At 38.8% G+C, this 14,344-nt stretch overlaps 1 protein-coding gene across 11 annotated transcripts in view; it reads left to right on the top strand.

The window, feature by feature from the left end:
• The window catches only part of MAPK10 (mitogen-activated protein kinase 10), a 417,204-nt gene that overhangs the window by 247,014 nt on the left and 155,846 nt on the right, over positions 1–14,344 (top strand). For all 11 annotated transcript variants that reach the window (XM_042251606.2, XM_027971156.3, XM_012180302.4 and 8 more), the window contains one exon: positions 7,829–7,998. In XM_042251606.2, coding sequence (XP_042107540.1) covers positions 7,829–7,998 — 170 coding nt within the window. The remainder of the gene's footprint in view (positions 1–7,828; positions 7,999–14,344) is intronic.

Raw genomic sequence — 14,344 nt, 5'->3', positions numbered from 1 at the left:
ACAGGGAGGAAATGAGTTTGTTTTGAAATTTTTCTTTTCTTTTTTTTTTTTTTAATAACAGAATACACTTCTTTTTTTTTTTAATTTTAGTTTTTTATTTTTTAAATTTTAAAATCTTTAATTCTTACATGCATTCCCAAACATGAACCCCCCTCCCACCTCCCTCCCCATAACATCTTTCTGGGTCATCCCCATGCACCAGCCCCAAGCATGCTGCATCCTGCGTCAGACATAGACTGGCGATTCAATTCACATGATAGTATACATGTTAGAATGGCATTCTCCCAAATCATCCCACCCTCTCCCTCTCCCTCTGAGTCCAAAAGTCCGTTATACACATCTGTGTCTCTTTCCCTGTCTTGCATACAGGGTCGTCATTGCCATCTTCCTAAATTCCATATATATGTGTTAGTATACTGTATTGGTGTTTTTCTTTCTGGCTTACTTCACTCTGTATAATCGGCTCCAGTTTCATCCATCTCATCAGAACTGATTCAAATGAATTCTTTTTAACTGCTGAGTAATACTCCATTGTGTATATGTACCACAGCTTTCTTATCCATTCATCTGCTGATGGACATCTAGGTTGTTTCCATGTCCTGGCTATTATAAACAGTGCTGCGATGAACATTGGGGTACATGTGTCTCTTTCAATTCTGGTTTCCTCGGTGTGTATGCCCAGAAGTGGGATTGCTGGGTCATAAGGTAGTTCTATTTGCAATTTTTTAAGGAATCTCCACACTGTTCTCCATAGTGGCTGTACTAGTTTGCATTCCCACCAACAGTGTAGGAGGGTTCCCTTTTCTCCACACCCCCTCCAGCATTTATTGCTTGCAGATTTTTGGATCGCAGCCATTCTGACTGGTGTGAAGTGGTACCTCATTGTGGTTTTGATTTGCATTTCTCTAATAATGAGTGATGTTGAGCATCTTTTCATGTGTTTGTTAGCCATCCGTATGTCTTCTTTGGAGAAATGTCTATTTAGTTCTTTGGCCCATTTTTTGATTGGGTCGTTTATTTTTCTGGAATTGAGCTGCATAAGTTGCTTGTAAATTTTTGAGATTAGTTGTTTGTCAGTTGCTTCATTTGCTATTATTTTCTCCCACTCAGAAGGCTGTCTTTTCACCTTGCTTATATTTTCCTTTGTTGTGCAGAAGCTTTTAATTTTAATTAGATCCCATTTGTTTATTTTTGCTTTTATTTCCAGAATTCTGGGAGGTGGATCATAGAGGATCCTGCTGTGATTTATGTCTGAGAGTGTTTTGCCTATGTTCTCCTCTAGGAGTTTTATAGTTTCTGATCTTACATTTAGATCTTTAATCCATTTTGAGTTTATTTTTGTGTACGGTGTTAGAAAGTGATCTAGTTTCATTCTTTTACAAGTGGTTGACCAGTTTTCCCAGCACCACTTGTTAAAGAGGTTGTCTTTACTCCATTGTATATTCTTGCCTCCTTTGTCAAAGATAAGGTGTCCATATGTGTGTGGATTTATCTCTGGGCTTTCTATTTTGTTCCATTGATCTATATGTCTGTCTTTGTGCCAGTACCATACTGTCTTGATGACTGTGGCTTTGTAATAGAGCCTGAAGTCAGGCAAGTTGATTCCTCCAGTTCCATTCTTCTTTCTCAAGATTGCTTTGGCTATTCGAGGTTTTTTGTATTTCCATACAAATCTTGAAATTATTTGTTCTAGTTCTGTGAAAATGTGGCTGGTAGCTTGATAGGGATTGCATTGAATTTGTAAATTGCTTTGGGTAGTATACTCATTTTCACTATATTGATTCTTCCAATCCATGAACATGGTATATTTCTCCATCTATTAGTGTCCTCTTTGATTTCTTTCATCAGTGTTTTATAGTTTTCTATATATAGGTCTTTATTTTCTTTAGGTAGATATATTCCTAAGTATTTTATTCTTTTCGTTGCAATGGTGAATGGAATTGTTTCCTTAATTTCAAGAAAATTTTATTATGTCTGTATCAAGTAAATTGTCAAGTCATTTAAATATAAGATTAGTATTTGGTGAAAGAATGAGTTAAGTACTTTTAAAAATAATTTGTCAATAATAGAATAGGCTATTCTAAACCTATAGTTATTTTGAGCTGTATTGATCTCCAAATGTTATCACTGTGATATTTATCATTTTTAGTGTAATATTTCTTATTTATAATTAATTTCAACATCTTAGCTTCTTCTCTGAAAGGGGCTTTTCATTTTGATGAGCATGTATGAATAGTTGTGAATTTCATACATTCCTCCCATGTTTTATATAAATTTAATATGAATAGGTCATGGAATGTTTATTTCCATGAGATAAATGAGATAAAGTTGACTGAGCACTATATTGCACCTGTGAGGTAGGAGAACATATCCTAGGGAATACGACATCCGGGCCTGTTATAGGGGTGCTGGGACCAAGGAAAGTCATCTTAGCATTATTTTTAACTTCCATATCCTTTGTTTACTTGGGTTGACCTGCATTTCTTTGAGTTTTGGCCTCTCCAGCTGGCCCTTTTTGAGTGGTGAGACCTCTTACATCTACTGTTCTTCAAAATAGTGGTTCTTGAAGTTTGTGAAGCTTTTTAGAAATACAAACTCTTGGTCTTGTCTTAGTCCCACTGAATTGGAAACTTTTCAGTGGGACTCAGCAGTCTGTTTTATAAGCTCCTCAGGAAGTTCTGATCTATATTAAAACATCAGAATCTCTGCCTTAATCTATTGGCCTTAAAGTCATACCTTTCCAATGGGCTCTCTGGGTGGTGCAGTGTTAAAGAATCTACCTGCCAATGCAGGAGACTCAGGGCATGTGGGCTTTATCCCTGGCACAGGAAGATCCCCTGGAGTAGGAAATGGCAATCCACTTCAGGATTCTTGCCTGAGAAATCCCGTGGATAGAGGAGCCTGGTGGGCTACAGTCCATGGAGTCACAAAGAGTCAAATATGACTGAACACGCACTCACGCCTTTCTAATATGAATTTCTGGTTCTTCCCTTCTTGGGTTCAAATCATCAGTTCTGGGATATGAACCAAGAATATATTAAAATATACAACTGGTGAAAAATCTCTTCATCACTGATCATATTTTCTATAGTATGCTTAATAGCATATTTTCATAGGCACATTTTTAAAGAAGAGTTTATATTTGACCTTTATAGTCATGACAAGAGAGACTGCATGGAAATTAAGGACGGAAAGTGTGTGTGTGTGTGTGTGTGTGTGTGTGTGTGTGTGTGTATGTGTGAGTTCACAAACTTCACAATGATGATTTTCAATCTTATTGTAAGAAATTCTCTGAAATGGATAAAAAGATCACTGAGTAATTTTTATTTTAGAAAATGTGTCAGGGCATTAGGTATTTCATTTGACTAACTTTTATTTGTTTCTTTCTGACAAGGAATACTTTTGTAGCTAAAATTTTGCTCTTAGTCTAAGCTCTTTGATTGTTTTAAACATTTTACCAAACTACCACTAAGTCCATTTATAGCTTCCCCTTTATGTGAAAAGTCCTGCTCCAGGCACACACTGGGAAAAATTATAGGGTACTTCTCAGGTGGGTCAATTGCTGGGATGAAATGATAAACTCCATTACATAGAACTTGGCCAGCTGGTGACCTGTCTGAGTACCAAGACTTTGTTAGTCCTTGAGTCTGGTGCAGTGGGTCTCTTTCAAATACTTGAATCTGAGATACAGGATAAATCCTTGTCCTAACTAGGCATTCTGGTTGCCAGTTTGTGTTTGCCATGGACAATGGAATTTGGCAATATGTAAAGACACAGAGTGTGTTCCCTGATGTAGATGCAGAAATATTATTTCTGCTGTGTAATAAGTGTTTCACTTTGCCAATAATCTCAGGCAGAGCTGTATGATCTGTTTCACAGGCTTCAGGCAGTCCTTCACTCCAGGGTGTGATTCTAAATATCCATCAGAACACTTAGAGGGCTTATTAAAGCAAGATGTTGGACTGCAGAGTTCCTGATTCAGTAGGATTGGGGTGGGAGTGAGGCAGTCGTAGTTCTAAACAAGCCTGCAGGTGATGCCAGTATGGATGCTCCAAGGAGCACACTGTGAGAATGATGTTCTAATGCTGCCTTTCTCAAAGTCAGATCCTCAAAGCAGAACCCCCTGGACTGCCTGCTAATCTCCTGACCCTCAGGACTATCGTGATGGCCTGAATTCAAATCTCTGAGGTGTTATGTCAGTGATTTGTATTTGATCAAGTGCCCCAGGTGGTCCAGACACACATTCACATCTGAGAACCAGTTAGAGGGGGAGAACTGGGAATAAGGTTAGCCAGAGAAAACCCAAATCAAGTCTTCTTTTCAACGTAACCAATTTTAAACCATGGCTTGGCATTTGTGGTTGTTTTATATGTAGTAGTTGAATGAATTAATGGTAATGAATGTAAGGCAGGCAATTAGTCACTACTCTGTTTGCTCCCAGCATCTTTTCTTTATTCTGCTCTAAGCTACATCATCCACATTTTAACTCCCTGCTTCTTTGACTGTCTTCATTTAGGCGGGGACTTTATCTTTCTGTTCTGTCTCTAGTGTCAGAGGTCTGGAACAAAAGGATCATTACATAGGATCACTACACACATAGAGTGCCATTGGAATAAGTGACATTCCAGAGGTGAAGAGAATACATGGGGGAAGAAGAAAATAGATTACTTAGGTTTGATGAGACTAGCATGTGCTAAGAATTTTGTGGGTGGTCAGAAATAGAATAGTAAAGAATGTAAATGACAAATGGCAAATCAGGCATTGCTTCCCAAGTTAACCTTGACGGGGGGTGGGGGGTGGGTGCTTCCCCTGTGGCTCGGTGATAAAGAATTCACGTACCAATGCAGGAGACATAAGAGAGGCAGGTTTGATCCCTAGGTAGGGAAGATCCCCTGGAGGAGGGGATGGCAATCCGCGCCAGTATTCTCGCCTGGAGAGTCCCATGGACAGAGAAGCCTGGTGGGTTATGGTGCATAGGGTCACAAAGAGTCAGACATGACTGAAGTGAGGTAGCATGCATGTACAACCGTGACAGATGAAATTTGTTTGTTAGTCTAATTACGATTTATTTAACCTTTCCTAGTTGAGAGGAAAAATGACTTTATTAGGGTTACTTTGCCAATATGTAAAAAAAAAATCTAGAGTAAAAATAGATTATAGATGTGGAGAAGAGTTCCTGATACTGTGGTTGAAATAAAGGGTTGTCATAATGCCCTTGTTTCTGTTATTGTCCACACCCATTGTCTAAATTATAAACTCTATTTAGTCTCCTGTGAATGGGCTTACAATGCTCTGATTCTTAATAGTCTTGTTTGATTTTCTGTTCTGTGCTTCATAGACTACCTCCTGAATTTCAAACCTCTCATCACTGTATTTGTAAATGACTTGAATTTTCAGTCTCTGTCCGAACAACCTTGATTCCTAACATAGTCCACTCTGTTCTTTGAGCTCTGTGTGCATTGGTACTGGATTGTTTCTAGCACATGCATCCCAATCATAGACTGCTTCTGTCACGAGTATTCAGTCTCAAGTCTGTCTGCGGTCTTAATATTCTTGCACCAGATTCATGGATTTTGCCACCATGTCCGCACAGTCCCCACTGTATTCTCCTCATTTGCATCATTGATGCTGCTTGCCCCTCTTCCAATAGCATACTAGGGCAAATTAGTTTGTACTTCCATTTCAATTTTTTAATTAGAAATGAAATGCCAAAAATGTCTAAGGATATATGCAATGGAATATTACTCAGCCACAAAAAAGAATGCATTTGAGTCAGTTCTAGTGAGATGGAGGAACCTAGAGCCTGTTAAACAGAGTGAAGAAAGTCAGAAAGAGAAAAAACAAATTTGGTATATTAAGGCGTATATATGGAGTCTAGAAAAACGATACTGATGAACCTATTTACAAGGCAGGAATAGAGACACAGACATAGAGAACAGATTTTAGACTCAGAGGGGGAAGGAGAGGGTGGGACAAATTGAGAGGGTAGCATTGACATGTATGCATCACCATATGGAAAACAGATAACTAGTGGAAAGTTTTGTACAGGAACAAGGAGCTCAACCCAGTGCTTGGTGAGAATTAAGAGGAGTGGGGTGGGGTGGGAGTAGGGGAGAGGTTCAAGAGGGAGGGGGCACATGTATATTCTTATGGCTGATTCATGTTGATGTATGGCGGAAGTCAACACAATATTGTAAAGCAATTATGCTCCAATTTAAAAATATTTTTAAATGTCTAGGGAAATGATTTTATTATCGACTAGAATTTCAGAGCCTGAGAAGGTTTAACTTTTCTTTCATATTATGTGAGAATTAGATTTTCTGAGGTCAGTGTAGAAACCATACAAAGACCTTTAGTTTAGATTCTGGGTTCAGAACATTAAAGCCAGTTTTGTTTTATTTTTCACTAGTTAAAACTTTGGCATGCTCAAAAATTATAAAGGACATAGAAAATTATTCACTGTGCGGGAATGTCCCATTCATTATGAGTGGGGAATGTCCCATTCATAGACCACTAGCGCTGGTTGATAAGCCACATCTCCTATTATTGTGGCAACCAAAACATGCCCACAGGTCTCCCAAATGCTGCTAAGGGTTGGCACCACCTCTAAAGAGAACCGCTGGTTTAGATTGTTCAGTTGTCAAGTGCTGGAACTTGGAAGGAACCCATGGAGCATGTGTGTGCTCAAAACCTGAACATCAGCAAGAAGGAAATGAATGACTTTTTGGATAGGCATCCACCAATGTGTGCCGCAAGGAAAAGGATGGATAATATTCTGTAACGTCCCTTCTCACTAGAGAATCCAAACTACATAAAGTCATAGAAACCAGTGTAAGATCATTTATGCATAAACAATAATCATGGATAATGGATATTTACATTATATATTTATAAATCATGATTCAAAATAGCAATTTCGTCAATTGCTAAATATAATTAATAGAATTTCTCTTAATGATAAATGAAAGATATAACAATTGAGATACTTAAAATCTAAACTTGAAGTAAATAAAAAAGCTGTCATGTGGTATTTTAGAACAGTGATAGTGACTAAAATCTCTCAATGCAGGACAGTAGCACTTTTGGTATTATTGAGAGCAAAAGAAGTCAACACTATTTAATTCAAATGTTCCAAATTAAAATTGTGCATTATTTTGTATCTCATTTCTTTCTGAGAAAAGGATGTATATACAACCTTTTTCTAAGGCAAATTAGCCCTCATTGCTCTTTTTCTAAAAATTTAGTTTATTTATTTGGCTGTGCCAGGTCTTAGCTGTGACATGTGAGATCTTTACTTGTGGGATGCCAACTCTTTGTTGCAGCATCTAAGAGTAGTTCCCTGACCAGGGGTTGAACCTGGACCCCCTGCATTGAGAGCACAGAGTCTTAGCCACTGGACCACTAGGAAAGACCTAAATACATTCTTTTATTCTTCTTCATATGGCTGTTACAACAGATGATCAGGGAGCATCTTTGAAGTATTAATATCTAACATAGTCCCTGGGGCCAGTATATGTTTGGTAGGTGTTTGCTGCATAAATAAATGGTTTCAGTGAAACATTTCAGAAAAGATGATGCAGATCTAAGAATATTTTATCATAAATAGTTTTAACATTGAAAACAAATTTTTCTTTGCACATTTCTAAGCTCTTTTACTCCAGATTATCATGTGTGGGCTAATAGATATTTTTTCCTGTGTGAAATGTGGGCTTATATAATGATCACAGATGACAAAGTATTAGTAATCACTGAAAGAACAGGCTTCTCTGCAGCTCATTGCCATTCTGGCTGTACACTTGTCTCATGTTTTCGTTGTTCTTTTCCACAGGGATTCGATAAACAAGTGGATGTGTCATATATTGCCAAACATTACAACATGAGCAAAAGCAAGGTTGACAACCAGTTCTATAGTGTGGAAGTGGGGGACTCAACGTTTACGGTTCTCAAACGCTACCAGAATCTAAAGCCTATTGGCTCTGGGGCTCAGGGAATAGTCTGGTAAGTACGATGGATTTAACTTCTATTTTTAGAGGGAACCAGCTGCAAACACACGTATACAAATAAATAGTACGACTTGAGATGGGAAATATCCATTCTACCAAAGAAAAATACGTTTATGAACATTATTAGAAATTTATTGACCCATTGGTTAACAATATGTACATCTTTGCTTGTGATTAGATTTTTCCTAGTTAAAATAAAAAATCCATTAGACAACAACCATAGAAGAACCAAGAAAACCAGAGTCTTTGCTAAAGCATTTCAAAAATCTTATTTGGATGTTCTCACAGCCAGAAAAGAGGAAATATGTGTTCAGATAACCAGAAAATAAAATTATCTACTCTGAAGAAGTATAAATGAGATCTCAAATGTTTCAGTGACTTTTAAAGTTTAATGTTCAAAATTCAGTTGCCTATTAGAAAAGAGGTATTTAAAAAATGTTTGTTGAGTATTTCCAAAATGGAAAGATTTTGGGCTCCTTGGTAACCATTCTTTTTGTGACATTTTGAGTGGCAAATTGAAATGATGACAAATCAGGATCTAACTTACTGATTATAAAACTCTTGCAAAAGTGATGATATCAGATTAGTAAGCATTTTTTTTATAGTTTTAACTTGTAATTTAGCAACCGAATATATTTAGTGTGAACTTCTTAGTGTAATGTTCAATTTTGTGGCTCGCAACTATAAGTAAAAAGTTAGGACAATGCATTATAAGTATACATGTATATTGATATTTATTTATAAGGGATATTTACTTATAACAATATATTTATTTGTTGTATAACATATTAGGGATATCTGTTTAAAAACACAAATATCCCTTTTAAGAGATGAGTAAGAGGAAGGTGAAAGAAACATTATTTTAAAATAGGTAGGTTTTTAAAAATAATTTTATGCATTTTATGATTTATTTTTGGCTGTGCTGGGTCTTTGTTGCTACGGAGGCTTTCCCCTCGTTGCGGCGAGTAGGGGCTACTCTGTAGTAGTGGTGTGTGGCTCATTGTGTGGCTTGGTCTCGTTATGGAACATGTGCTCTAGAGCTTAGGCTCAGTAGTTGTGGCACACAGGCTTAGCTGCTCCACAGCATGTGGGATCTTCCTTAGTCAGGGATTGAAACTATCTCTCCTGGATTGGCAGGAGGATTCTTTACCATAGAGCCACCAGGGAAGCTCTCGATTTTGTTTTAAAAATCCTTCTCCCCCTCTCGTTTGATATATGTATTTTTTTCATATTTCATAAGATGATCCTAAAATCTGATTCACTTCACTCTTTTAAAAATTCATTTTTTTTTAGTTTTTTATTTTTTTAATTTTAAAATCTTTAATTCTTACATGCGTTCCCAAACATGAACCCCCCTCCCACCTCCCTCCCCATAACATCTCTCTGGGTCATCCCCATGCACCAGCCCCAAGCATGCTGTATCCTGCGTCAGACATAGACTGGCGATTCAATTCTTACATGATAGTATACATGTTAGAATGCCATTCTCCCAAATCATCCCACCCTCTCCCTCCCCCTCTGAGTCCAAAAGTCCGTTATACACATCTGTGTCTTTTTTCCTGTCTTGCAAAAAAATTCATTTTTAAGACTATTTTTAAGAGTAGCTTTAGATTCACAGCAAAATCAAGAGGATGATTCAGATATTTCCTGTAAATCCCTAGCTCATACAGATGCATAGCATCCCCCGAATCAACATCCTTCACAAGAATGGTACATTTATTACAACTGACGAACCTACATTCACATGTCATAATCACCAAAGCCCATAGTTTGCAGCAGGGTTCACTCTTGGTGTCCTACGTGCTATGGCTTTGGATAGATGTAAAATGATATGTATCCATTTTTATGGTATCATATAGAGTATTTCCACTACCCTGCCAATCCAATATACTCCACCTGTTTATTTCCCTCTATATCCTCAACCACTGGCAACAGTTGATCTTTCTACTGTTTTCATAGTTTGCCTTTTTCAGAATGTATAGTTGGAATCCAACAGAATATTGGATTGGCTATTCAGATTGTCTTCTTTCACTTAGTAATATACACTTAAGTTTATGCCACGTCTCATTTATTTTTAGCAGTGAATAATATTCTATTGTCTGGGTGTACCATAGTTTATGTATTCATTCACCTACTCTTAAGACATCTTGGTTGCTTTTGTTGTGGCAAATATAAGTAAAGCTGCCTTAAACATTTGTGTGCAGTTTTCATGTGGATATAAGTTTTAATCGTTCACTTCATGTTGACAACACATTTTAAGCTCACTCTCAACGCTTCAGTTCAGTTCAACTCAGTCGCTCAGTCATGTCCGACTCTGCGACCCCATGAATCGCAGCACACCAGGCCTCCCTGTCCATCACCAACTCCCGGAGTTCACTCAGACTCACGTCCATCGAGTCAGTGATGCCATCCAACCATCTCATCCTCTGTCGTCCCCTTCTTCTCCTGCCCCCAATCCCTCCCAGCGTCAGAGTCTTTTCCAATGAGTCACCTCTTCGCATGAGGTGGCCAAAGTACTGGAGTTTCAGCTTTAGCATCATTCCTTCCAAAGAAATCCCAGGGCTGATCTCCTTCAGAATGGACTGGTTGGATCTCCTTGCAGTCCAAGGGACTCTCAAGAGTCTTCTCCAACACCACACTTCAAAAGCATCAATTCTTTGGCACTCAGCCTTCTTCACAGTCCAACTCTCACATCCATACATGACCACTAGAAAAACCATAGCCTTGACTAGATGGACCTTAGTCGGCAAAGTAATGTCTCTGCTTTTGAATATGCTATCTAGGTTGGTCATAACTTTTCTTCCAAGGAGTAAGCGTCTTTTAATCTCAATGCTTAGTCAATGCAAATGGCAGAAGTGCCTGGCTGGTATACTACTAAATCATTTACTAGCACTTAAACTTCATTTATCAAATATACCAAAATTTTTATTGAAATTCACCCAGGGAATTTCAGTCTTTGCCAGTGTCAATCAGTAGCTGTTTTTGCGATTTGAAGATGGAATATTTTAATATTTTAAAATAATGGGCCAAAACTTCATTGTGTAGATATTTTAAAAGTTAGGTAATTTTTTATTTTTAACATTTATTTATTATGGTGCAAGGTTCCAGGTCAACATCTTTGTGACACAAAATGTCACAGGTGGCACAGTGGTAAAGAATCATCTGCCAATGCAGGAGATATAAGAGATGTGGGTTTGATCCCTGAATCAGGAAGATTCCCTGGAAAAGCAAACAGCTCAGTATTCTTGCCTGGAAAGTCCCATGCACAGAGGCACCTGGCAGGCCATTGTCCATGAGGTTACAAAGAGTTGGACACAACTGAGTGACTGAGCACACACACACACACACACAAGGTTGCAGGTGAACTTCTGTATCACACAAAACAATTTCAAAGTGTGGCAGACAGAATAATGTTCTTCAAATAATCCCCAGAATTCTTAGTATGTTATCTTATTTGGCAAAAGGAACTTTTGCCATATAACTTTAAGATGAATGGGGCGTTAAAATGAGGGGATTGATTATCCTAGAATATCAAGGTGGGACCATTGTAATCACATGAATTCTTAAAAATGGAAATGGAAGACAGAAGGATGGATAAGAGAGACGCAAGGAGAGAGAAGGGAATAGAGATTCAAAACATGACAGGGGCTTGCCTTGTTGCTGGTTTTGAAGTCAGAGGAAAAGTGTCATGAGACAAAGAGTAGGGCAGCTTCTGGAAGCTGGGAATAGCCCTCAGTTGCCAATTAGCAAGACAATGGAGATCACAGTGATACAACCATGAGGAACTGAAATTTGCCAGCAATACCCAAATGAGCAAGGAAACAGATTGTTCTCCAGAAAGGAACTCAGCCAGCTGATGTCTTGACTTTATCCCTGAGGGACTCATGTAGGACCTCTGACCTGAAGAACTGTAAGATAATAAATTTATGTTCTTTGAGTAGCTAAGTTTGTGGTGATTTGTTGTGGCATTAACACTAATACATACTTTATAATATTCTACTATTAAGATGATTGCTAAAATCTCCTAAAAAGCAGACACACTGAACTATTATTTTCAAAGGAAGGAGTTCAGAGTGCCTTTGTCAACTGTCCCCAAACTGTGAAATTCCTTTTTTCCTTCCAAGTTGCGTCTTTTACCCTAGATTATATATGACCAATGTAAGGAGGATAAAATGTGCTTGGGAGAAACCAATATTAATTGTTCAGTTCAGTTCAGTCGCTTAGTTGTGTCTGACTCTTTGTGACCCCGTGAACCGCAGCATGCCAGGCCTCCCTGTCCATTACCAACTCCCAGAGTTTACCCAAACTCTTATCCATTGAGTCAGTGATGCCATCCAACCATCTCATCCTCTGTCATCCCCTTTTCCTCCTGCCTTCAATCTTTCCCAGCTTCAGGGTCTTTTCATATGAGTCAGCTCTTCACATCAGGTGGCCAAAATATTGTAGCTTCAGCTTCAACATCAGTCCTTCCAATGAACAGCCAGGACTGATCTCCTTTAGGATGGACTGGTTGGATCTTCTTGCAGTCCAAGGGACTCTCAAGAGTCTTCTCCAACACCACAGTTCAAAAGCATCAATTCTTCAGTGCTCAGCTTTCATTATAGTCCAACTCTCACATCCGTACATGACTACTGGAAAAACCATAGCTTTGACTAAATGGACCTTTGCTTGCAAAGCAATGTCTTTGCTTTTTAATATGCTGTCTAGGTTGGTCATAACTTTCCTTCCAAGGAGTAAGAGTCTTTTAATTTCATGGCTGCAATCACCATCTGCAGTGATTTTGGACCCCCAAAATAAAGCTTGACACTGTTTCCCCATCTATTTGCCATGAAGTGATGGGACCGGATGCCATGATCTTAGCTTTTAGAATGTTGAGCTTTAAGCCAACTTTTTCACTCTCCTCTTTCACTTTCATCAAGAGGCTCTTTAGTTCTTCACTTTCTGCCATAAGGGCGGTGTCATCTGCATATCTGAGGTTATTGATATTTCTCTCGGCAATCTTGATTCCAGCTTGTGCTTCCTCCAGCCCAGTGTTTCTCATGATGTACTCTGCATATAAGTTAAATAATCAGGGTGACAAGATACAACCTTGATGTACTCCTTTTCCTATTTGGACCCAGTCTGTTGTTCCATGTCCAGTTCTAACTGTTGTTTCCTGAGCTGCATACAAGTTTCTCAAGAAGCAGGTCAGGTGGTCTGGTATTCCCATCTCTTGCAGAACTTTCCACAGTTTATTAATTATTAGTAAGGCTTAATTTGGGCTTCCTTGTGGTTCAGCAGTAAAGAATCCGCTTGGAATGCAGGAGCCACAGGAGATGTGGGTTCAATCCCTGGGTCAGGAAGAGCCTTTGGAGGCATTGTGGCAACCCACGGCAGTGTTCTTGCCTGGACAATCCCATGGACAGAGCATCCTGGTGGGTTATGGTCCATATGATTGCAGAGAGTCGGATACGACTAAAGCAACATAGCAGCACAAGGTTTAATTTATTTTCTAGATTACATGTTTATGGTTTCTCCTGCATTCTACTGTGTGGCTTGGATACCACTTGGAGAGTAGGAACCCCATTTAAGAGGTAACTGCATCCATGAAGAATTTTCAAAGTAAAATAGAAAATAAAACAGAAACAAAAATTCCTGTGAAGGAGGAGAAATAGCAGACAGAGAAAGTAGAATGATTCCTGGATACCTTTTTAAAATGGAAAGTTGTAGAACACGAGAAAATTTTCCCAAGACCCTCAGTTTGGACGCTCCAACCTTCATTGGTATCATTTCATTTTCTTGCAAATAAAACTACCACAAAAATCAGGAGTAGTATTAAGAGGAAGTTAATAGATTTTTAAAGATTGAAAAATAGACCCAAAGCACCATTTTGCTCAAGAAGTTAACAGATTGTCCCAGAAACATTTGAAAATCTATTAGGACTAGTACTCTTGCCTGGAAAATCCCATGATGGAGGAGCCTGGTAAGCTGCAGTCCATGGGGTTGCTAACAGTTGGACATGACTGAGCGACTTCACTTTCACTTTTCACTTTCATGCATCGGAGAAGGAAATGGCAACCCACTCCACTATTCTTGCCTGGAGAATCCCAGGGACGGGGGAGCCTGGTGGGCTGCCGTCTATGGGGTCGCACAGAGTCGGACACGACTGAAGCGACTTAGCAGCAGCAGCAGCAGCAGCTAGTTGCTAGTGTTAGTCACTCAGTCATGTCCAACTCTTTGCAACCCCATGGACTGTAGTCTACCAGGCTCCTCTGTCCATGGAATTCTCCAGGCAAGAATACTGGACTGGGTAGCCATACCCTTCTCCAGAAGATCTTCCCTACCCAGGGATTGAACCTGGG

Source organism: Ovis aries, chromosome 6 (assembly GCF_016772045.2).
Source record: "Ovis aries strain OAR_USU_Benz2616 breed Rambouillet chromosome 6, ARS-UI_Ramb_v3.0, whole genome shotgun sequence".
Taxonomy (NCBI): Eukaryota; Metazoa; Chordata; class Mammalia; order Artiodactyla; family Bovidae; genus Ovis; species Ovis aries.
Note: the sequence above shows the minus strand (reverse complement) of the source record. Positions and strands in the feature narration are given on the sequence as shown.